The sequence below is a fragment of the Anabas testudineus genome, chromosome 22, assembly GCF_900324465.2.
Source record: "Anabas testudineus chromosome 22, fAnaTes1.2, whole genome shotgun sequence".
NCBI classification, from domain to species: Eukaryota; Metazoa; Chordata; class Actinopteri; order Anabantiformes; family Anabantidae; genus Anabas; species Anabas testudineus.
Window position 1 is genome coordinate 19,439,478 of NC_046630.1, and position 23,804 is coordinate 19,463,281.

The window sequence follows — 23,804 nt, forward strand, 5'->3', positions numbered from 1 at the left end:
TCTAAAGCAGCAGTCACGTTACCCATGTTCGACAGTGTTAATGTTCTGTTTCTATGTGGTTATATGGCTATAATGTATTTTCTGCTTTGTTGGGTGACTTTTTGGTGAACTGATGCTAATGATGGCCAGTACAATCAGATATAACTGTAAATCAACTGTGCTGTTTCCTACGTTCTTTGTTTAGAAAGGTTGACTATGTACAATCCTCTGGTATTATGTGATGTAGAAACGCTTCCTGTGAGTTATCACATGTTAAATCTATAAAAAAAACAAAAAACAAAAGAAGCCAGAAACAGAGAGAGAGAGAGAGAGAGAAGGGGCGTGACGTCATCAGGAGGTCGACAGGAACCGCCCATATTTGGCTCGTGTTCCTGTGACATGTCGACGTCTCATCATGGAGTGCATGTCGCGCGTGCTTCACTGGGGTTCCGTGTTTGCCGCGCGGCTGCCACAGCGGGACTGGACGTGCAGGTTGGCGGGTCTCTCCCTCAGAGCCTCCAGCACCGAGACGGCCCCTCACACGCCGGGCATGGAGTACCAGGTAGGCGCGCTCACTCTCTGCAGCTGCACCCTCTGCTACCCAGCTAGCGGGCTAGCTAGCGAACGGCGCCAGACAAGTTTAGGACGCGGTTTTGGAGTCAATGCGCGTTTTTTTTAATGCGAGTTATGCAGTAACATGGCTGACAGGACCAAGGAGGGGAGGCTGTTTAAAGTGGTACAGAGGCTGCTGCTGCTCGAGGGAGGCCGGCGTGAGAAGTTCAAACGAGCCCAGAGCTCAGAGCTCACAGCCCACAGCCCACTGTCACTGTCACCGTCACCGTCTGACTCCAGAGCAAACAGTTCACCAACACGTGGTCCACAGCTGCTGTTTGATGCCATGTTTGCCTGTTTGCTTTGGACCAGTTTTACTTTAAAGTTGATCCATTGCTGTCGCAGCAGCTTCCAGACCCTGATCCAGCTCAGGACAAGCAAAGACGATCTCCAGGCCACTGTGTGCTCAATATCAGTGCTGTTTTTATTCTGAACACGTCCATTACTTTTGAATTCGACACAACCATCAATGATAAATTACTCTCACGGTTTGTTAGAGCTGCAGCTAAACATAATCTGACGATTATTATTATTACTACTATTATTAGTATTTAAATTTATAATAATGATAATAAGAATTGTTATTATTATTATTATTATTATTATTATTATTATTATTATTATTATTATTATTATTATTAAGTTTCAGTCAATCCAAATTCAAAATGTTTTAAAATTATTTCTCACACTAATGACTAAAATCTTATTTTAGTTAAGTTAAATGCTGGCTGTTATTTATTTGACATTTTCTGCTTTAGGTGAATTGCTGAATATTGGAATATATATTTCTCACCATACAAATGTTTCCACTCTTTGGATGCAGGGATCTGTCACATCAGTCCATCTCTCCTCCATAAATTCAACAACCTGAAACACAAACACACCCAGCATGCTTTGTCCGTCCAGAAACTGGTGGTCCCTACCCATATTGAGTGAACCCCATAGAGCCTAGTGGATGTTCACTTTATCCAAACTTACAAAAGTTAATGATCAACTTTCAAAACAGCTGGTGACTTATTTTATGCCAGATGAAAGATTTATTAGTATTCATCAATGCTTAGAACACTCACATAAAACATATAAGAGTTTTGTAACTAACTTTTTATATATATAAAATCTATTACCTTGTGAAGAAATCCATTAGTAGGAACTGATCTAGGACCAGTTAAATGTATGTTTGCTTAATAGGTCAAGGAAAAAAACTCGTTGATGCTCTTGCAAGAAAATTAATTTGTTTGCAAGAGTTATATGTAGACGTCGGTCTCACATTTGTGGTAAATACAAAAACTAACAGTACCTTACAGTACCATTTCCTGCTAACCTCGGTAATTAACACATTGTACGATTTGTATGATCTCTAATGGCACTAGTTACCAGACAATGACCATCATCAATTCTCGCTCAAATGGGCAAGGTCAAGTTGAGTAGAAGTATAAATTAGTGTCATGCAACTGTACGTGTCCCGCCCTCTGTGTTCTGCTTCAGGTAGATGAAAGATGTGTCAGTGGTGTTTTGAGGAGGCTTCTTAAAGCTGGGGGAGGTGGAAGTTTGCCACTTTCTGCAGTGTCACCTGATGACAGAAAATGAAGAAAAATCTCTTGCAATCAATGAGATTTCACAAACACCTTGAGCAGGACAGTCCACACTGCTGCTGGGTGGGGTCAGGGGTGTGTCTAATGGAGGTTAAAAGGGGATGCAGCACTGTCAGACAGCAGATCATCCTGCCATGGATAGTGACACAGGAGGCCTAACAGAAATGGTAAGTTCGACTTATTTTCCAGGAGGCCAGGATTTCTCTTGAGAGGTCTTCTGAAGCTCTGTTTGAGTGACAAAGCCCTTTATTGATAGGATTTTCTTTTTTTTTTTAAATGTTGGCAACATCCTCTTGTTGCAGATGGATTTAATCACTTTCAGAAAATAAGCTCGACCTTATGACAATCAAAGCAAGAGGTTTCCAAAACACTGCACATTTTATAGGAATTGTAATTTTTATGGTAGAAATAATGTCCTGTAGTCTTAAAACACAGGAATAGGATTTGAACAGTGTCTGATTTTTTTTTTTTTTTTTTTTTTTTTAATGTGATTTTGATTGAATGCCTGGAAACAGGTCTGTGGTGAACACAAGGACATGAGATTTTCACATTTTATTCTATGACATGTCTGTAATACCCATGTGTCTCAGTGAAAAAAAATTGCTAAATGTGGCTAAATGTGAGGTTAAACCTATTCTCAGAGTGTCATTGTGTTCACACTTGCAAACTATTCTCAGCCTATAAAACGTTTATAGAAAAGCTTTTTTGCCTTTTTGCATCTTGGAAGCGGTCTAGAGTTCAGTGGTAGTAAAGGGAAAGTCATCCTAACAGTAGCTTTTTACTTCAGGCGATTTGTATTTAGACCTAAAGAATTATGAAGGTGGTATTCAGTTGTGAAGATCATCTTGCTGAAGTAAATGTGTAAGTAAGTAGGACTTTTGTTTATTATATATATATTATATTATATATTATTATATATATAACATACAGTTCTCTGACAATTTTGGGGGGAAAAAAATCCCTTTGGCTTTTTGTCGAAGAAACTGGGATGAGGGGTTAACACCTGAACCGAACCTGATGGGACCAGTGCTTGAGGGTTTAGGTCAGGCTCTGGCAGAAATGTAGAGCTCATATCTGGGTTCAGGTGGGGTTCGGCCACCAAGCTTTTGGGTTTGGGTCAGAAATGTGCAGCCAGATCCATACTCTATACCAGGGCAATGCTAACTTCTGGGTTATCCCCCCAAAATACGTCATCCCTACAGCACTCTACACTACATTATGACTACCAAAGTTATAGCGAGCAAGACCTACTGTCAGAGACACAAGAGCACATGGGTATTGTTTGAAGGTGGACTTCCAAATTCAGGACCTATTCTTAGACCATTCCTCTTTATAACATCACTTTTATATGACTAAAGCCAGGGCGGTTCCTCTTCACTGAACATGCACCTCTTTGCTTGTGCTGCAGGACGCCATCTGTACCCTGAACACCCTACAAACCAATGCCAGCGCTCTGGAGCAGGTACGACGAGAGCGGTGCAACCCTCAGGTGCAGCTCCAGGCCATGAGAGGCTTCTTGGAACGAGCCGGTATCACAGTGAGTTAATTATATCAGCTCAGACAGTCCACAGGGCATGTTTGTCACATAAGTGTCGAATTGAAGAGTGTTATTGTTGTCTGACGTGATAACGATGACGTCATTTTACTTTTACTTTACTTCAGATAATTGAGCTTATCTGATGTTTTTGTGTTTCAAAGGTGGAGGAACTAGACCATCTCAACATCATTCATGTGACCGGGACAAAGGGCAAGGTGAGCTAACTGGACACACAAGATGCCTGTGTGTTGTAAATACATTTTTGTAATTAGTTTAAACACACTAGTGACGTACACACTTGTACACATTTAAAATGTGTTCTGCTGTAGGTAGGTGTAGGAAATCTAAGCTGATAACGGGTCCTAGTTACTTACATTCTGACGGAGCTCACCCTGTGTTTACATTTAGATAACAGAGGACTGTCCCTTTTTAATATTGCGCTGCTGTTATGCAAGCTCCGACACGAGGTCGTGAAGGTGCACACATGTTATGAAACGTGCGTTCATTTACTGAAGGGGACACAAACTAAACTAAAGCAGCTGTATGAGGGGGGGCTCTTTAAGTGTTTGTTTTTGTCTTTCAGGGGTCAACATGTGCATTCACTGAGCAGATTCTGAGAAGTTATGGGTTCTGCACAGGGTTTTACAGGTGAACGTTTTTATCGGCTATCCGACAGACTTTTAAATGAATCGTCAGTTTTTTTTATTTTTCATCAACACTTCTCATAAGGAGGGTGTAGTCACAGCCCTGCTGATTCTTTCTTTTAGATCTTGTAGGTTTTGGCAAATAAAGAGTTTTTTTTCTGTTAATTCAGCCAAAGCAAGCCATGGGAAAAGCTTTGTGGTGCTGCTGTGTCACAGACAGCAAAGAAAGGAAGTGTTAAATTTAAATGGCAAATAGTGCAGATTTTTATGTGTGTATAACTTTCAAAGAAAAGTCAGTTTTACTTGCAAGCAGATGAAGTCAATGGGGCGTGCCCAGTGGGTACAACACTAATTCTGATTGATTCTGAAAAATGTGCAGCAGGCTGCACAGTGCAGAAGTAAATCTACAAGCTAGAAAACCTTTTGCTCCAGGTGGGTAATTTTCATCCAGTGGTCTGGGTGCCATCTTACATCAGGTATCCAGATCTTATTACATGTAATAAGATCCCATTTCCTCCTGTGACTGAAAACTGGGCTAAGCAATTTTATTCCTTATGAAACTGTGGCATACAGTCAACATTTAAAATAAAACATTTAGAAGTAAATGGATTTAGACATTTAATTGCATTGATTTGAAGACTTAACGGTGTCGGCTGAAAATGAATGAATTGATTTAAACAATATGCAGAGAAATGGAGGATTTCACAACCATCAGGAAGAAAGATTAGAATGTATTCCTGAGAAAAATGTTCTTTAGTCTTCTGAAACAGCACGCTGGTTTAAAGTGTCATGTAAGTAAATGGGGAGAACAGTAAGATTAGCATTCATGTTCTAGTTGTAATTATCCTTTGAAGTCAAGCAACAGCCAATGAACAGTCACTAAATCCATGTATTTGCTTTCTTTTGGTTGCAGTTCTCCTCACCTGGTACAAGTTAGGGAGAGGATTCGGATCAATGGACAACCCATTGGAAAAGAGCTCTTCACTAAATATTTCTGGCAGGTTTATGGGCGGCTGTATGAAACTAAGGTAGGTTATGTAACAAGACAGAGATGTATCGTCTAAAACGTGCATCAGTTCAAACATAAACTAAAAACAAACATACTGAAACCCTGGTTACTCATTCACCCTCACTCAGTGAAATGATTGTATGGATTAACTTTTAATCCAAGTGGGGATTTCTGTCGTATGTTGCCTGTTTGTATTGTCAGCCTGAGTAGAATTCTGTTTGTGATCAGTGTCACAGGTTGTAATTAAATCCAGTGCAAAATAAGACCCCTCATTTTAGGAGGGGCATGACCCTCATGTGACGGTGTACTTTGGTCACATTACTAGCATTCAATGTGCTGTTAGTAAGAATTTAAACATGGTGATTGAAATTTTTTGTAAACATTCAAAAATGCTACATGGCATTAAGAAAAAGTGTAACATGCAGTACATTTTGATATTAGTACAGCAGAGATTGTCCCAACAAGCAAGCTAATTTTAAAATGGTGAGAAATCATGAACCATGTTGGAGACGCAGTCCTTAGTGCCCATGTTTAAGTTCTAAAACAGATACAGTCTGATGTTAAATAAATACAATTTACTTGTATTGCTCTATGTACCTTTATGGTGAATGCATTCATATGGAACTCCAGTGCTATGCTCCATGCATAGAAACTTTCCAAACAAAGTGATGTTTCTTTGCCCCCCACCCCCTCCCTCAGGATGCCCATGGAGGAACAATGCCGGCATACTTCCGTTTCCTCACCATCTTGGCCTTCCATGTGTTTCTTCAAGAGAAGGTTTGTTCTTACTGGTACTGAAGGAATATGTATAAAAGCCTGTAGGTGGTAATATGATGTCTTACTCTGGATTATTTTATCAATTTTTGTCTATTTATTCTTTGTTTAGGTGGATCTAGCTGTAATTGAAGTTGGAATTGGTGGAGCTTATGACTGTACCAATATTATAAGGTAAGAGTCTGCAAACAGGAGAGAGAGTCCAAACCTGCAGACAGAAGTGTAAAGGCCCTCACACCTAGATTTAGCCAGTTTATCCCATTCTTCCTGATTCCCTCAAGGTCCATCAGATTGGATGGAAGCATCTGTGAAGTTGTTGCACTGAGAGAAACTTTTTTGTTGCAGGACTGAACTGATCACATTCACACCCAGAAGAAAGTGATGTGGATACTTCCTAATGTGACTATACAGACAATAGACCAAAGCGTTAGCTTTTTTATGATGAATATTGTGGACCCAATAAAAAGCAGTGCTTTACTGTATCCAATTAAACAATGTCATAATAAGATAAAGTATGTTTGATCCACAGCATCAAACTATATCAGAGAGCTGAAGAGACTGTTGGTACAGAGTCAAACTCTTATCTTGCCTTAACTGGAATCTGCGCTATTGTAGTCAGATAGCCAGGTGAACGCTCAGTCAGGATAAAAGTCAGATCTTCAGGTTCTGATATATTCCTGTTCTGGTTTTAAAATCAGTTGTAGTTTAAAGACATATGTAATACTACTGAAGTAGACCTAGTAACAATTGAGGAAAGCTTACTGTGCAGGTTGAGTTGTGTGGTTCTGCCCTGAAAAAATGAATAGCATCCACCGCTCTTTAACTTTTTTTTTTTTTTTTTTTTTTGTCAGAGCTGTGTTATAAACACATATGGTACATTTAATCCTGAGCAGTGCTGAAAAAACATCACTGCTAACTGAGCTGGTGGGCCTGACTGTATGAGTGGGACTCTTCTACATACAATTCAGCTCACACTTTATATGTTGATATTGTCTAATATGGACGTCCATCTTCTCACCAGTGAAAATACGTCCAAAAATATTAAAAAGTATAACACGGGCCATTTAAGGTTAGTATTGGAAGTAACTCATAGTTTTTCAGGTTTACAACATTAATGCATTTGTTATATAGTACAGTACTAGAGTGAAGAGAAATAGAAATCTGTATCTGTATGTAAACCAGGAACATTATGAATTGCAGTTGATACCGTATCCCCCATCAGGGCACTCCTGCAACATACCTGTTGAACACTAACGGCAAGAACTGGGTGCAGTGATGTGTTTCATATGTTCTTATCTTTTGGCTAGCAGTGCAATGACGCATTACAATACCTATAAATCTCTGTCCCCCCTCCCCGGAAGGTTTTTTTTATTGTATTGTTATTATTTTACATCAACCATTCTGAAATGATGTGGAAGTGGATAAACTGCATCACATAGCTGTGTATGCACATCAAGTAGTAAGGCTCTGTCATAAAACCATCAGCATCCATTGTTACTGTCACCATGAAGTTCAAAGTTGCAGTAACTCATTACCAGTGTCTTTTTCTCCCTTTATGGTTTTGTCTGAACAGGAGGCCGTGGGTGTGTGGTATCTCCTCTCTGGGTATAGACCACACTCAGATTCTTGGAGACACCACTGAAAAGATAGCCTGGCAAAAAGGAGGTATCTTTAAGGTGCGTTGACTGGAAATATGGCAAACTAAACGCTGCTTTTAGTGTCATCTCACGGTCTTCATGATCAGAGAGTTTGCTTGGTTAACAAGGTGTTAAATGATGATCTGAAATGATTTTGATGTGGCCGAGATTTTGGATGAAATTCAACCAGCTCAAGTCAAACATCTCCAAGAAATATTAGCTGGCCCCCCGTCTGCTGAAGGCCATGATATGCAAAGTGATGGAAAAGCTAAGTTGCCTTAAGTTGCCTAAAGCTAAGACTTGGCTTTAGGCAACTTAAGGCAACTTAGCTTTTGTGAACCTTAAGTTGCTGTGCAGAATTTTCAACTTCAGCACTGCTCTGTCATTTCACCAGCTGCTAATCATGCTCATGTCTTTTCAGTCTGGGGTTCCTGCCTTCACAGTCAAACAGCCAGAAGAGGCAATGGCTGTACTCAAGGACAGGGCCAAAGAGATAAGTGTAAGTGAACTTGAGGAGTAATGCTGTGTTTTGAGCCGGTCTGCTCAAATTGCTCCTCCACTTAGACAGTGTGTAATACAGTCTCACATGTTATTGTAGTGTCCTCTGTGGGTGTGTCCAGAGCTGGAGGACTATAAGGCAGATTGTGGTCCTTTGCATCTTGGTCTAGCCGGGAAGCACCAGCGATCCAATGCCTCCCTGGCCCTTCAGTTGAGTCACACTTGGCTGCAGAAAAGATGTCTACCAGGTGGGATAGGTTCTCTACTAACGTGAACTGTATGTCAAAGGCCTTAGGACAATTTGACACAGATGGGACAAAAGGCTTTTATTTTAACTTTACATACACTAACATTGAAGAAAGCCCAGTGTTTTTAATTTCCTGAAGTCTGAAGTCTACATTTTCACAACAACCATTCCTCTTCCAACAGATCAGAGCTTCCCTTCCACCCACTTTGACAACACAAGCATACTTCAGGCGACTCCGTTCAAGCCCACCCCCATCATGGTGAAAGGTGAGTCTTGAAAGACTCGACTAATGCTAGCTTGTTTGGGCTAACCACATTATGAGGTGCTGCTATGAGGCTAATGTTAAGGTTCAACTGTGTGTGCAGCTGCCATAACAGTTTTCCTGGAGTTACACTTGATAACTGAGATCTCCTATAAGGCATACAATTTCTTGCATTCTTTTTGTCCATTTCATGTAGCTGCGCAGTAAAAAAAGTTAGTGATCATACTTATTATACATGGACAATAAAGGAAATTTACATTTCTGCAAACATGATCATTGAAGTGAAATGAGTAAAATGAAAGAAACATAAAATACACAATAGTACAAACAACCACAGCTGATGGGGGCACTGTAAGAATGTTATGTGCTTGTGCAATGTATGGTTTCAGGGCTGGCAGAGACAGAGTGGCATGGAAGGAATCAGACACTAAAACATGGGGCTGTCACCTACTTCTTGGATGGAGCTCACACCATGCGCAGTATGCAGGCTTGTCTGCAATGGTTCACAGAGACTGCAGCACAGCACGAAAGGAACGCAAGGTGAACATCTCTCTAATAACACTGCACGCACTGTTCACTGCAAACAGGGTAAGAGCTGCTGTACACACAGTAGTTATAAGAGGTGCTCATCCACACATTCATTTTTATCTTCATTCACTAATTCACCCAATACAGTATCAGAGAGCAATAGTACAAATGACCACATGTTCTAGTCTTGCTCAGAGTCACAGGGGATGTGTTGGCCAGGTCCAAGTGTTCTTTTACCAAACATTGATATTCCCAGTCAGACTAAGTTTCTCCTGATCTCCTGAACACAGCCTGGGCCAAGCCTGGTTTTACCTCCCCAAGTCACCTTATTGTTTGACAGAACTTCCATGAAGAAAACGCAGTTTACTGGCACAAATCACACCTGGGTTTTTACATCTGTGACAGACACACACACACAGCTTCTGAATCAAGCCTTGAGAATCCCCCTGCCGTCAAGCCGTTCTTGACAGCAGAGTTCTCCAGCAAATGATCAGCCACCTCCACAGTGGAGGCCTTGAACATGGCCCATTAAAGACAATCTATACTTTTATTGTCCAAAAAACAGTGATTTAAAACCACAACATGTTTGTGTTGTAGTGGACCTGTGACCAGAGTTTTACTGTTCAATGCTACAGGAGAGAGGGATTCAGCAGCCATGCTTAAACTACTGGTGGTGAGTACAGCTGCTTCCAGCAGGATGTAGGAGTGTTTAGTTATTAGCTAAATGTTGTTGAAGTTATTATATCATAAAATCTATTTAATAATAAGACAAATTCACACTAAATGTAAGAATAGAATAGAATGGAACAAACTGTGTACAACATGCATGGGATTATTAATGTGCCCACTTGCTGTTAGTACATCTAACCAGTTTGATAAATGTTTGGAAAGTGGCACATTGAAGTGTTTGCTGGGTTCATTTTCTTTCTGTTTCCTTTTGTTTCTATTCAGCCGTGTCATTTTGACTTTGCTGTGTTCTGCCCAAACATCACTGAAGCCATCACTTCCTGTAATGCAGGTAAGATCACTGGTCGTCTGTTTGACTGAAGGCACACACACGCAGCAGGGCAGATGGATAGCAGAAAATAAAATGAGATCAAGTGAAGCAAACATTTTCGCATTTTTCCCCTTTGGATTTAAAAATATAATACGTGATTTATTATTGAGTCTGTTTCTAAAAGGAAACTCCAAAAAAATGCAAACATGAGCTACCTGGATCATACCAGGGATAATCTTCAGGTGTTTTTGAACCTACCACAGTGAGACCATTGACAAGATGTGGTACCTGTCTGAACTTGGAGCAGTTGCTGTGTGGTGGGAACATATTCTGATCTCGATCCGACCAAAATAAGCAGGCCTTATGAAAGAGTGCCTTATTTTATTGTTTTCTTGAGGGGTATTCAGTATTCTTGGTTTTATGTTTGTAATTACCATGGTTACAAGCAATTACCAATTGTGCTATTGCATTTTTTTTTCTCTCTCTCTAATTTGCTCCCACACCAGCGTCATTTAACAAATGAGCAGACCAGAGGACAGGATGCTTCTCTTGTAGCAGCTCTGAAGCCAAGTCAGAAAAGATGACACACAGAACTACAGTGTTCCAGTTCAGGAACATAGAAACACAACAGAGCTCTAAATAGTCTTTGACTTAATGAAATCCTGCATCCAAAACCTAATTAAACAAACACTCAGAATTAACAGGTGTATGAGCTGAACTAAGACTCAAAATCATGGGCAGGTCTGAACTGTGGATCGGTCCACTGATTCTGACCATAGTAAACAAACTGTAGGTCTGAAAATGTCCACAGAAACGGAATAGTCTTTCAGACTCCCTGAGAGAATGTATGGGCTTAAAGCACAAGGCAGGCCCCTGTCTGGACTCACTTGGGGCTTGACCTTACTGTCATCTGCCAAAAAAAGGATAAAGGAAAAAAATCAAGTGGTTATTTTTTCATTTCTGTTGTGAAATGGTCTCTACAGCCGGTATTCAATCTCTATCACACACAATGCTTAATAGTTTTGCGTAGCCAATTAACCTGAATCTAACCCTCCACTGTCATTTCCTCTTCTCTCAGACCAGCAGAACTTCAACGTCTCAGTGGAGAACATGCTGACTCGCTGCTTGGACAACGAGAGGAGCTGGCGTCTGCATCACAGTTTGGGGGATAACCAAGGTACACAGCTGCTCATTGAGGGCGGCCTCCCCCTGATCTCTGAGAAGAAAGCAGACACACTGGTGTTCCCTTGCATCCTCAGTGCCCTTCAGTGGATTACCCAGGGCAGGGATGCTGTGCTGGCAGCCAAGGGAGTCCTAGCAGTGAAACCCAACATCGCGGCCAAAGCTGCTCTTCTCCGCAGCGCAGCAGAGATCCACGTCCTCATCACCGGGAGCCTCCACCTAGTGGGAGGAGCACTCAAACACCTGGACCCTGAATCCTCCAAGTAAATGGGACAATTTGAAGTTGGTTAATTCAGACAGTTAAAAGAATAAATGCCTGCTGTAATTACTTTATGGAGGAAGGAGAATTTCTGTCTGTACTAGGTATTTCGGTCAGTCATTCTAGGTGCTTGCCTGAAGGGGATTTACTGCACCTGGGTTCTGTTGTTGTCATGGCAGCTTGGCTATGGCGGCTTGTGCTAAGAGTTAACTTGATTAGCCCAGCGCTGCTCCATTCCTCACTACACCCACAACCTCACCCAGATCCTTAAGAGTGAGAGATTGCACAAACATGTGAAGCACATGTCTTTTAGTCTTACTTGAAACTAAATGTGTTTACACAAACTGCAGAGGGGTATATTCGTGTTTGTGTGTGTGTGTGTGTGTGTGTGCACGCGTGTCTGTGTGTGTGGGCCTCAGGGATCACTGATGCCACCTGGGTGAACCTGAACATTGCGATGTATTACATTTATACAAAAACTGCAGATCAAGAACCACCAAAAAGTGCTACGTGGAGTTGTGAGGTTTTTTTTTACCTCGCTGGAACACGTGACAAATCCCCCTTCACTGTCATTACGCACAGTTTCTACTTTTATTTTGTACATATTGGACAATGTGCTTGGTACACATTGCCGGCTCTTCTCTTTGTTGTGGATGTGTAAATATCTTACACTAATCCTGGCATCAGGTGAACAATTGAACTGACTAATTCAGTGTAATCTGTTGATTGCTGAAAAAAGTGATATTTAAGTGATCCCTAATTTAAATTTGAATTATCTGATTCTAATACATGCAGTTAATGTGTGTATGTGTATAAAATACACTTACTGCGTGGGTCTTAATGTTAAGTATATTCATCCACTGAAGTAAATGGTTATTACACAGTAACTTTACTGTTGGTTGAGCCACATCATTTCAACTTGCAATACTTTTTAAATTGAGTTTCAGATCAACATAAACTACAGTGACATTTTAAACTCTTCATGTGGACCCATGAAGACATAGTATGCACTTACATGGAATTTGTCAAGGTGAAAATTTTAAGAGTCAATTAAATTATAGATGGAAATCGTGTTGAGCGTTGTCTTTTTTTTGTGTAGAAATCCCTGCAGCACAGACAGAACTTCAGGTTCTAGAAGAATCTCATTGAGTTCCACATTTGAACACTTTAAGAGTTTAGCAGTGAGCAGCCACAGTTGCCAAAGCATTGCTGAGTTTTTAACTTGGTATGACCGTGAATCTTAATGCAGTGTAGTTCAAATCTTTGAAAGAAACTAATGTACTGTGTTGCTCTACTAGTGCAGTGTAGAAACCAGAGCAGCGAAGTGGCCGTGTATCTCAACACAACCCCTCTGACGGGGATTCTGGCCTCCTCAAAAGAAACACAGAAACTATTTATGGATGTACAAGTTCACCAGATGAGAGCTGGTAAAGTGATATCGGCAAAGAGCTCATATGTTAATATGTGGCTTTATCTGTAAATGGACTTTTGCTGGTACTTTTTGAAGATTGGTAAGTGGTCTGAACTGTGAACTGACTCGTGAATTGAAACACAGACCTGATGGTTAGTGGACAGCTGCTCTACTGTCTGATCTGCAGCACATTTCCATTTTGAGTTCATTGAAAACCTTTAAATAATTTGGAACAATGTTGGTAAATTAAAATTAAAAAAAAATGTTGAAGATGCAAATACCATTTTTGTTCAGTTTTGAAAAACAGACAAAATGTGCTTTAACAACTTTAACAACAATTTAACAGCCCAGCCAATAAATGAACAGGAAATGGGAGCACTTCTAATTCCACTGTAATGGTTAAAACATGATTTCTGTCTAAGCCTCAGTCAATATAGTTATAGATTTCTTTCAAATAGAATTTCTTTGCCTCACCCCAGTTGTTCACATCTGCTCTCAGATCAATAAGTTCAGGCCTCTATAACCTGAACGAGTAAATCTCAGGAGTGAAAACAACAGGAAGAGGTACCCTCAGATAAACTGGTCTTTCTAAAGCACTCTGTTTTCAGAGAAGGGGCCTCGTCCCTAAAATTACCCTGAGGTAACACATGATCCTTTCCTTTTGACATTTCAAAAGGTTCAAAAATCTAACTAGATTCCCGCCAGGTTTACACAGAGGGATCCCCTGACTGCAACCAGCGTGACAACCCTGTCACTGGAAAAAGGTTTGTAACAACGGAGAAAGAAAAGAGTCAACAACAGGACTGGTTAAAATGGCTCATCCTTCATTGTCACAAATCCAGATAAGTCAGGTCTCATAGCCAAAAAATGGCTGGGAATCCTAAATAGTTGATGGAATATTTAGTTAAACCCTTTATTGATATATTGATTGCTTCATTTTCAATCCATTGTGGTTGGGTACCTGGTTGGACCTGACTGCAGATAAAAGGCAGCATCTGCAACAATCACACATGGGGTTTTGATTTTAATTTGATAAGATGGAAAGCAAGAAGTGAATATTAGAATCTGCCTGTAAACAGATACAGAACAGTCTGTCCATCCATTGGTCATCTAAATGAGGGAAGAACTATTAGTTTCAATTAATAACGTCAAAAACTGAAAATGATGTGGCCTCACTGTAAAAACCTGCCCACATGGAAATTCAGGTTTACTCTCATGTGTGACCTCAGTGATGGTCCTCCACTGACATCTCATCAGCTCTGTATTGAGCTAGAGCTGATCAGAGACATCAGAAGTGTCTTATCTGGGCTAAGGAGAACAAGGACTGGACTGTTGCTCAGTGGTCCAAAGTCCTCTCTTCAGATAAAATGTAATTTTGCAAAGTCATTGCAGCTGTCTACCAGGAAATTCTCGAGCACCTTATTTAGAAAGGACTTGGCACCTGCTCACACTGCCAAAAGTACAAATACCTGGTTTAAAGACATTGTACTTGTCTTAAGATAAATGACACCAGATCTAAGAATGCAGTTTGTGCTTGAGTGCAGATATTGACGTGGGTATGATTTTTTGGCCAATGTTTCTGAATCTATTGGGTTTTCATTAGCTTTAAGATATAATCATTGTAAATTTTGTATTAAGAAGGTCTAGGGGTGATGAGCTGCATGTAAATGATCACATTCATGAAAACAATTGTACAAACTTCATGGCGATAGATCAATGTGGTTGAACAATACTAGAAGAACATTAATATGCTATATTTCTCTTGTGGTGCCATGTTCTAAAAGTAAACATATTTTAATGGTAACTTGCAGCTTCTTGGACTTTTATTTTGCACAAGCTAGATTCAGATTAGAGGTGTTAAAATGCTTCAGTCCCACTCTCTCTAGTGGTTGTCCTGACTTTTCCAGGCCACTAGATGTCGTTGTACTTTGTTTTGTTTGAAGCCTGAAAAGCTTTGGATCATTTTTTTCAGAGGGAAAGGCTCAAAGCTTTATAGGGTTTCCTCTGCTTATCATTGATGCTCTGCAGCAGCTGGCACCCTTAGTGTAGCATTAGTGCCATCTTGTGGAGATCCTCTAAAAGAGTCAGGATGTCCTGTCCTGTCCTGTCAACACAACTAAAATCAATATTGAGAATGATTTCTTTTTTCTTTTTCAGTCTTTGACTTGCTAATATTTCAGCTAGGTGTGATCACACTAGCCATCAAATCTGACATTTTGCCGATACTAGAACCAAATATTTGATGACTCTGGTTGTGCCTATTATTGGCTGTGTACTGGGTTAATAAAAAAGACTCTGAATACAGCGAGAGTCAGATTAATATTCCCCTTGAGCAGTCCAGAAATGTCCTTTTCACTTTCTGTTTGCACTCCGTCTTCCTCGGGCTGAAAACACTTTTTCAGGACTTCTTCCCATTAAAAATATTACTCTATAACTCCTAATGTGATTTCCTCATACATTTCAATTGGTACAGAATTCTGCTGCATCTATTCTAACCTGAACTTCATTCGTACATCGTGTGGTACCCCTGCCATTTAACAAGCTTTACTTGGCGCCCCATGCTATAAACATCCCCTGCGCCCCCCCCCTTATAGGAGAGGTCCAAGTCCAAGTTACTGGCTTTACCGAAGCGCCTTGCATTGTCCAGCCTGTCAACAGTCTTCTCAGAGTGAATGAGCTGTAACTCACCCTTAAATGATCAATGTCTGTGCACTTCCAGTGTGAGTGATACAGAACTGAATTCACAACAGAGCTTTGCAGAGCTCTTGCATATGCAAGGAAAAAAAAACTGAACACTGGCTGGTTCAAGTTCTCTGTGTGTGGGTGCGTCAGACAACCGAGCAGAGAGAAAGTGAAAGAGAACATCTTACGTTTATACGTTCATGAAGGGGTCTGAGAGGACTCATACTGTGCTTCAGTGGATTGAGATGGTATAAAATGCTTCAACCCACATTTGCTCCTTAAACACAGGGATTGGCTGCCAAACAGTTCATACTGTATGATGTAGTTCACAATACAACAATAATTCATTCAAGATTAAAAAAATAACTGCTTAAATTGTACAGATTCCATCTATTATAAACAGAATAAGTCAACTGTGCTGATACACACCGGCGTTTATTTTTATAGGTCGGCCTGTTTTTAACAAAGGACTTTTTAGTTTCAAACACCTGGTTGAGTGCCTGGAATTTGATTTTTGTTTTCATTTCTCACCACTCCTTTGCATACGGGCATATTTTTCTTTCTTTTGTATAAAGAGTGAAACATGCTCAAAATATAAATATTTAAATATAAATTAACCTACTGGCTACACATACATAACACTACCAAAATACCAAAGGGCCCCCTCTTGCCAGTGACAGCTGGAATTCGCTTGCAGATGAGAAACCCTGCTATCACTTTCTTTTTGACAGTGTGTGGGCAAAATCAGAACAGAAGCAAGGTAAGGTTAACAGAAATCTGTTTTCTTTCTTTTTAAAAATACTGTATTATCTGCAGACCATAACTAGAACATAAAGCCTAAAACATGAAAAACCTGCTGTAGTATATTATGTTATATACTTTAATAAGAATGCTATATATTAGTATATAGCCTACTACAACAGTAATAATATAATTCACCCAATTTCACACTATTATTCTCAACGAAATCATCATGTAATATCAGAGTGTTGTATACAATATTCTGATGATGGAACATGCAAGTGTCAGATATTTATCTAGCCTCTTTGCTTGAGGAAATTTCAGCAACGCATCACGGAGATTGTGTAAAGTACGAGTCTCCAGGCAGCTCCTGAAGGCATCAACATGCACCTGCGTCTGAAGGACGCTGGTTTGGAGCCGCCCTCTGATTGGCCCGCTCCCCTTAGGGGCGGGAGCAGTCCGCGGAGCCGAGCGGATGATTAGGCGGTTCACCTGGCTGTCAAGATGAGCGTGCCTACCTGTCACTTCCTACCGTCGGTATTTATTCATTTTCACTTGGTTTTCCGTGTAAAACTGTCTGGCACGTCACTGCCATGTTTGTATGACTTCGTCTAATGTCTCCCGCACGGTTTGTGGATCCTGCGGACCAAACGTTACGTCCCTGGCTTCACGTTCGGCTCAAATGAGGAGTAACCCCCCCTGGACGCTGCTGGGGAGCACCGCTCGGATTTAATCAAGCGCCGCGGCTGTTCTCGTCTTAATGTGGACTCGTTCCGTCGTCTTTACTGAAGCAGCAGCAGCAGCAGCAGCAGCAGCAGCACCGAGGGACTCTGCCTGGTGAAAGGTAGGACCACAGAGGTGTTAGCATGCTCGAACTGTTAGCGGGGAGACGCAGGGCAGCAGCGGGGAGACGCAGGGCAGCAGCAGGCAGCAGCAGGCAGCAGGCCGGCCTCTGGGGACTGGAAACGCCGTGTCATATGTAGCTGGCTGCTGATCGTGACGGGGCGCGCACGCACACACACACACACACGCACACGCACACGCGCGCACACGCCGGGATTCAAGGACACGGCTGTTGTGTTTACGTTTGTCGATCAAGCGTGCAGATGTGCGTCTTCTGAATGTCCGATGTCAGAACATGTTTGTGTGCTGCGCAGGGCCGGTTCGTGCATTTATTGGGCCTTATGCACAATATGACCCCCCCCCACCTCCACACCTCCACACCTCCACCCAGTATGAAATAGTGATAGACAATAGGGTGTTTGTCTCTGCTCTAACTAACACTTCTTTATAGGATCCGTGTTATTATTATCATTATTATTGATAAAACAAACTCACATTTAAATACCTGACTTTACATCTGCATTTTGCAGTTATGTAAATAGAAATCTGTAAGTGCTGGAAACACTGGAGATGCAGGAACCAGTTGAACATTTTTTACATTTTTTTTGCTTGATCAGTTGATAAAAGCCTGTAGACCAGACTGAATCATGTCAAGCGATCAAGTTGGGAGTTGCAAACGGTTGCTTCAGAAAATGCTCACACCCTGTCGCTGCTCTTTGGATTCTGTGGCTTGGTTTGTGTCCTGACGGGCAGCGTGAACCGAGGGAACTAATAGAAACAGCAGTGTGTCTTTCTAAACTTTGTCCATTCGGCTCAGTTTACTGCAGGTGGACTTCAGTCAAGTTCAACACTCACCTCAAGAAAAATGAAAGCAAACAGGTTGTACCTGACCTATAGTATGTAGGTCAGGACAGAAACTGATGGGATCCATTGATACTAGGGCTGTGTGATTTGGGGAAAATATCTAATTGTGATTTTTCTGACAGATAGTCAAGCTTCAACTCAATACTATCAATAGTGGGCAGCACAGATTTTGTAGTTCAAGTAGTGTGCCTTTCTATCCAGCAGATGATAGACTGCTAAAATGCAGTCAGTGCTGCACACAGGATGCTTTCCAATGCAAGAAAAAGATATAAACTGATTCCAGCATGTATTTATTACAGTAAAATCCATTAAACAGACTATTTTCTAGTACAAACAATTTCCAGTTTAAACAAATAAATAACCATACCTTTCTGTTAAAAAGCAGAATTGTACCACATCCATCCAGCATGAAACCCTTTCTAGTCTGCAGTAAAGGATAGCACGTCTTTAATGAGGTAGTGGGTTATATAGTTGGTTATCTCCTGGTGTCTACTTGTGTAACAGCTTTAAACAACTCCAAGTAGTAGTTTGCTATTGCTTGTTACCAGACAGTGCATTACTGGAAGTCATGTTACTCTACTCTATTAGCCGCGGAGCTCTGTTGTTTACCCACATGTTGTGGCAACAATTTGACAACAGCTCTTGCAAATATCCTTTTTTTTTTTTTGTTCGCTGTCTGTCACTTGAAATCTCAGATAGTACTATATTACCAAACTGCTGTTTTTTATTTTTTGGTATTAACTCTCTTAATGATTACTCTGACTCAACATATGTCATCGACACAATCCACCACTTGTTTTTTGTTTATTAGTCATGGGAGATTGCCGTGTTTCACCTGTAGATCTTCCCCAGAGTTCAAGCACGGGATGCAGAATAGCTATACTAGAAAAGCACCACACAAACGAGGCTACATCGAACTCAGTTTGGGTTCTGACCTGCATTGCAATACGGGTCAGGTTTGGACAGAAGGAAATGACACGATCCGTATTCTGTGTGGACCACAATTTGAACTACTGCAGCATAGAGAGGTGTAAATATTCTAAGAAATGTGAGATTTCAGTTTTTGATGTTTTTAGGAAATATTTGGGGTTTTATATGTAAATTGAGTGGAAACATATAAAACCTACCATGGGATGGGTCCCAAAAACCAGTGCTTGATTACAGCTTGTAATATTTGGTTGTATTTATATAGTAAGCTGCCACAGTGTAAGTGTGACTGTTAATTCCTCTGCTGAACTCAATCCAGAGGCTGCCACGTCAGCTATTTTACCTCAACTGTGATGACAATACACAAAGGCCTAGTACTTATCTGCTGAGGTTCACTCTGCAGCAGTTTGTGTGGGGGGGGGGGGGGGGTGCAGGCACAGTGTTTACTGCTAGAAGCAGGAAGCAGGCATCACCATGGATACTGATGGGTACATGACTTGCTGTATGCTTTATAATATCTGCCACCCAAAAAAACCAAAACAAAACAAAAAACGCATCATTTCATAGCACAATGACACTGAAATAGATAGTAGGCATTGCTTCTCACTGGCAGAGAGGCAAAGGTTGTACCTAATAATGGATATGGGTGACATCTAATGTGCTCCAGAAACAGGAGAAATGCGTCTAAGGGACATTACAGAGGAAGCCTTACAGTGCCAGTCAAAAGCTGAGATTTTTATTTTTATTTTTTTATAAAGTAAAATTATACTAGAGACATCCTTTTCTTCACTCTGTTGTCAGACTGATCCCAAACAGTCTCATTTGGCTTTAAGTTGGGTGATTGTGGATTAGGTGATCTAATGCGCCACTCCATTTACTGTCTTTCTTGGTCTGATAGCCCTTGCACGGTTCGGAGGGTTTTAGGGGTTTGGCCTTTTTAAAAAACAAATGATGATCAGCAACAATGTCAACATCAACGCAGCTCCTCCACACACCATCATACCTCCTCTTCCTTGACAGAGGGAATCCAACATACAGAGATCAACCGCTAACCTTGTGCTCAAGACGCAGAAACAAAAAAATGTATTCACCTCGACCCACCAGGCCCAAGTACAGATTTAAACTGGCTTAACATTCCCTGTCCCATCTCTTTATCTTGAACAAAGTGTTGATGAAGACCCTCTCAGCTGTTACAAGCAACTTGTTGGTTATAGTGCTGTCTGTAGCTGGTCTGTATGGTGTGTTGCCAGTGACTGTCATTGAGAGACACTCTGTAACACCTCTGCACAAAATCATGTGAACTGAGCTATAGTTACTGAAAATCCAGTGGAGTAATACATCTTCACTCTAGAGCATCCTATGTCAGATTTATATTTAAAGGAATTCTTACAAAAGTTTCTACATTAAGTAAGTTACATTACATTGTATCGCATTATATTCCTGCATTACTATGGAAAGTAATATTATTATCCAATTGTAGCTAATTATATTGGAAACACATTACCCCCAACAATTTCTGCTTGGCTGGGTTTTGTAGCTTCTAACTATACTGCGCTGGGAACAGCTTTGACTGGCAGCATTATATTTAGGCGTTGTGTCCATCCATCCATCCTTACATACTAGACTTCTTTTCCTCTTAGCTTAACCTAAATAGATGTCTTTGGATGGTGGGAGGAAGCTGTACCTGTAGAAAACCCTCACCGACACATAGTTACACTAGATACACTTCACACAGAAAGACACCTTATCTTTAGATTTAAACACAGGACCTTCTTTCTGTTAGGCAACAGTGCTAACCACTACACCATCATGCTGCTCCCCCATCCGATTCCCATGAATACAATAGCTTTGGGCGGCCTTAAGGGATTTAAATTTTAAATTTGTCACATTGTCCTCTTGGACGTATTGCTGAACTCATTCAATTTTTGTAAGGTCTCATGTCCGTCCCCTTGTCATCAATGGAATATCTCAAGGACGCCTGGAGGGAATTTTGCTATATCTGGCACAAACATCCACTTAGACTCATAGATGAACTGAGTAGATTATGAGTCTGTACAGATGTGTGTAAACTATGTGACTCCTTGGCAGAGCTATACAACCGAGAGGCAGTAATTCTAGTTTATTGTAAGAAGGGCTGGGCTAAGCATAGGAGAGCATGGTGGAGCATGTAGAGGAAAAGCAGGGCAGAAAGGATTGATTGAGTCTAATGCTACCTCACGTAGTTTGATTCTTTAAAGCAGCATTTTGTAGCTCCAAAGAAATCACAACTATTTGCAGCCAGCTGTGCTCTAGTATGCAACATACAGTACACAAGTGTGTGAAGATTACTTCTTAGGAGCATGACGTGTTACAGAGTGGTTAAAATGTAAATTACTGCCAAATATCAGAAATGACACAGCTTGGCTAAACTAAACATCCAATTATCCTTTCAGCAAACTGTTGATGATAATTAAAAAAAAAAAAGGCATGTTTAGTTTTAGATAGTGTTGCTCTGTTATCAATGTATTATCCAAAAAACTGATGTGTGCATAGACTGGCAACCTGTCCAGGGTGTACCCTGTCTCTTGCAAAAAAAGAGGGTAATTAGTTAATTTCCCCAGCATTGCTGTACACACTGATGATCCAAATTGGGAGGCTTTTATTGCAGAAGCTAGTCCGTTCTATTTGAACAAATAAAGTGACTTATCCATACAAGGGGACACACTGCAGTACTTTGAGCTCCATCTGTATTGAGTGTCTTCTTGTTTACACCTAGCAGTAGTATGGCAGCCTTGGGGGACACCTGTCTGTTAGTACTACATATACTGTTGCCACTTTCTATATGAACTACTGCATATTTGCACTGCTATAAACATCACAGAAGCAGTAGCACTCTAAACACTGAGCAGTTTGCTTTTCTGAGTTATTGAGTAAATGTAGGACTGAAAACAAGATGGGATAGTATTAGCAGGATTACATTTTATAAAGTATAGCATCAAGTCAATTAAACCTTTGGGATATTGATCTAGTCAGTGAAGTAGCAGAAGAGGTTTGTTAATCAGTTTCAGTTATTTTTGTGTTAATGAAATTAACAACAACTGCACTAGAGGGGCAACAATGAGACAACCCCCTAAAAAGGAATGATTTTACATTTGGAGGCCACTGACATTTTTTCCCTTTTGACCTTTTATGACTGTTTTTCAGTAGATTGGCATTTGGCTACGGCAGTATCACTACTGGTAGCATGAGGTGATATCTGGACCCTACAGAGGTTGCACAGGCAGTCCAAGTCTTTTAGGATGACACATCCACACGTGCCATTGCCAGAAGGTTTGCTGTCTCTCCCAGCACAGTCTCAAGAGCATGGAGTAGATCCCAGGGTACTCATGAGCTTCACAGACCCCTATAAGGTCTTTAATTTATCAGCAAGACTGGTATCTGCTCTTTTGTGCAAGGAGGAATGTCTCCTTAGGAGCATGCCCTGAAGGAAACATCACTGGCTACAAGGCCAGCAGCCAGGTGACTAAGGGGATCGTGGATCAATTTAATTTCAGTTTAGTTCAATTTAATTTGGTTTTTATTGTGCCAAATCATAGCAGAACTCATCCCAAGGCACTTTACAGTGTAAGGATTAAGATTTGAGCAAGCATTAGGCAACAGTGGAGAGGAAAAACTCCTTTTAGGGAAAGAAACCTCCAGCAGAACCAGGCTCAGGGTGGGCGGCCATCTGCCTCAACCGGTTGGGGTTAGTGGAAAGGGGATGGAGAAAAGAACAGCAGGCAACAAAAAACAACAACAAGCAGCAATAACATTGGGCAGGTCAGTAGGAGCAGTAACTGCACTCTGGAGATATACAGCTTCAAGGCCGAGTATACAAATTGGGCCAAGGTTGAGTTTAATAGTATAATAAACTTGACTGGACAACAAACTCAACAGAACTGTACAAAAAAAGCCCTGAGCAGCCTTTATTGTCTGAGGAGGCTCAGGACTTTCAACATCGGAAGCACCATGCTGTGGTCTGCTGGGGCTGCAACATTAAGGTGGCAGACACTAACAGGTTGAACAAACTAGTCAGGAGGGTTGGCTCTGTTCTGGGTGTGGGAGGATGCTGTCCAAACTTGTTTCAATCCTGGACAATCTCTACACTAGACGGTGTGCTGGCTGGACAGAAGAGCACGTTCTGAGACTGATCAATATGAAGTGCTACAAGAGATGCTTTCTGCCTGTGACCGTCAAACTCCCTATTTTCTCTGATTTCAGTTTTTGAAAGTGGTCCTTTTAATTATTTTGAGCAATGTATATTAGCAAACTGCATGCACTCTTTCTGTGCATATGCAGATGTCTATGGGTCTACCAGGCTCTCAAAGTGTGCTTTTGATTGTTTTTAGCAAAGTGACTGGCATACTGCACTGGCATGCATCAGCTCACACATCACTAAAACAATGAAGATACTATGTTAGACTGTACACATCACACACCTACTTTGTTGTACATTGCAGAGTCAGGAGCAGGAAATGCAGTGTGTTGTCTGAGTGCTCATCACTTATTTTTGGTTCAGCTGAGCTTTCTGTTGGGGAAAAACTGCTTTACTTCTCCAAAC

General features: G+C 41.0%; 2 protein-coding genes across 4 annotated transcripts in view; both read left to right on the forward strand.

The window, feature by feature from the left end:
• The first annotated feature begins 377 nt into the window (after nucleotides 1–377).
• On the forward strand, nucleotides 378–12,829 carry fpgs (folylpolyglutamate synthase). The gene is made up of 15 exons (XM_026339580.1): nucleotides 378–541; nucleotides 3,592–3,720; nucleotides 3,882–3,935; nucleotides 4,304–4,368; nucleotides 5,278–5,392; nucleotides 6,073–6,150; nucleotides 6,260–6,321; nucleotides 7,721–7,823; nucleotides 8,206–8,283; nucleotides 8,383–8,530; nucleotides 8,712–8,795; nucleotides 9,181–9,331; nucleotides 9,917–9,992; nucleotides 10,271–10,337; nucleotides 11,395–12,829. Exons 1-15 carry the CDS (start codon nucleotides 395–397, stop codon nucleotides 11,763–11,765), a joined length of 1,728 nt encoding a protein of 575 aa, XP_026195365.1. The 5' UTR covers nucleotides 378–394; the 3' UTR covers nucleotides 11,766–12,829.
• A 3,758-nt stretch (nucleotides 12,830–16,587) lies between these two features.
• Nucleotides 16,588–23,804, forward strand: part of LOC113147769 (ras-specific guanine nucleotide-releasing factor RalGPS1) — a 69,118-nt gene continuing 61,901 nt past the window's right edge. The window contains exon 1 of one of the 3 annotated variants that reach the window (XM_026338988.1): nucleotides 16,588–16,610. The gene's annotated coding sequence lies outside the window, so the exon portion shown is untranslated. Of the gene's footprint in view, nucleotides 16,611–16,937; nucleotides 17,436–23,804 lie in introns of those variants that run through there. The other 2 variants (XM_026338987.1, XM_026338989.1) reach the window with 2 other exon arrangements.

Bases quoted from the DNA above. Each gene is read 5' to 3' on its own strand.
- fpgs (XM_026339580.1), top strand. From the start codon at position 395: ATGGAGTGCATGTCGCGCGTGCTTCACTGGGGTTCCGTGTTTGCCGCG. The intron at 3,721-3,881 runs GTGAGTTAATTA...TGTGTTTCAAAG, and splicing joins TGGAACGAGCCGGTATCACA to GTGGAGGAACTAGACCATCT. The intron at 10,338-11,394 runs GTAAGATCACTG...CTCTTCTCTCAG, and splicing joins CATCACTTCCTGTAATGCAG to ACCAGCAGAACTTCAACGTC.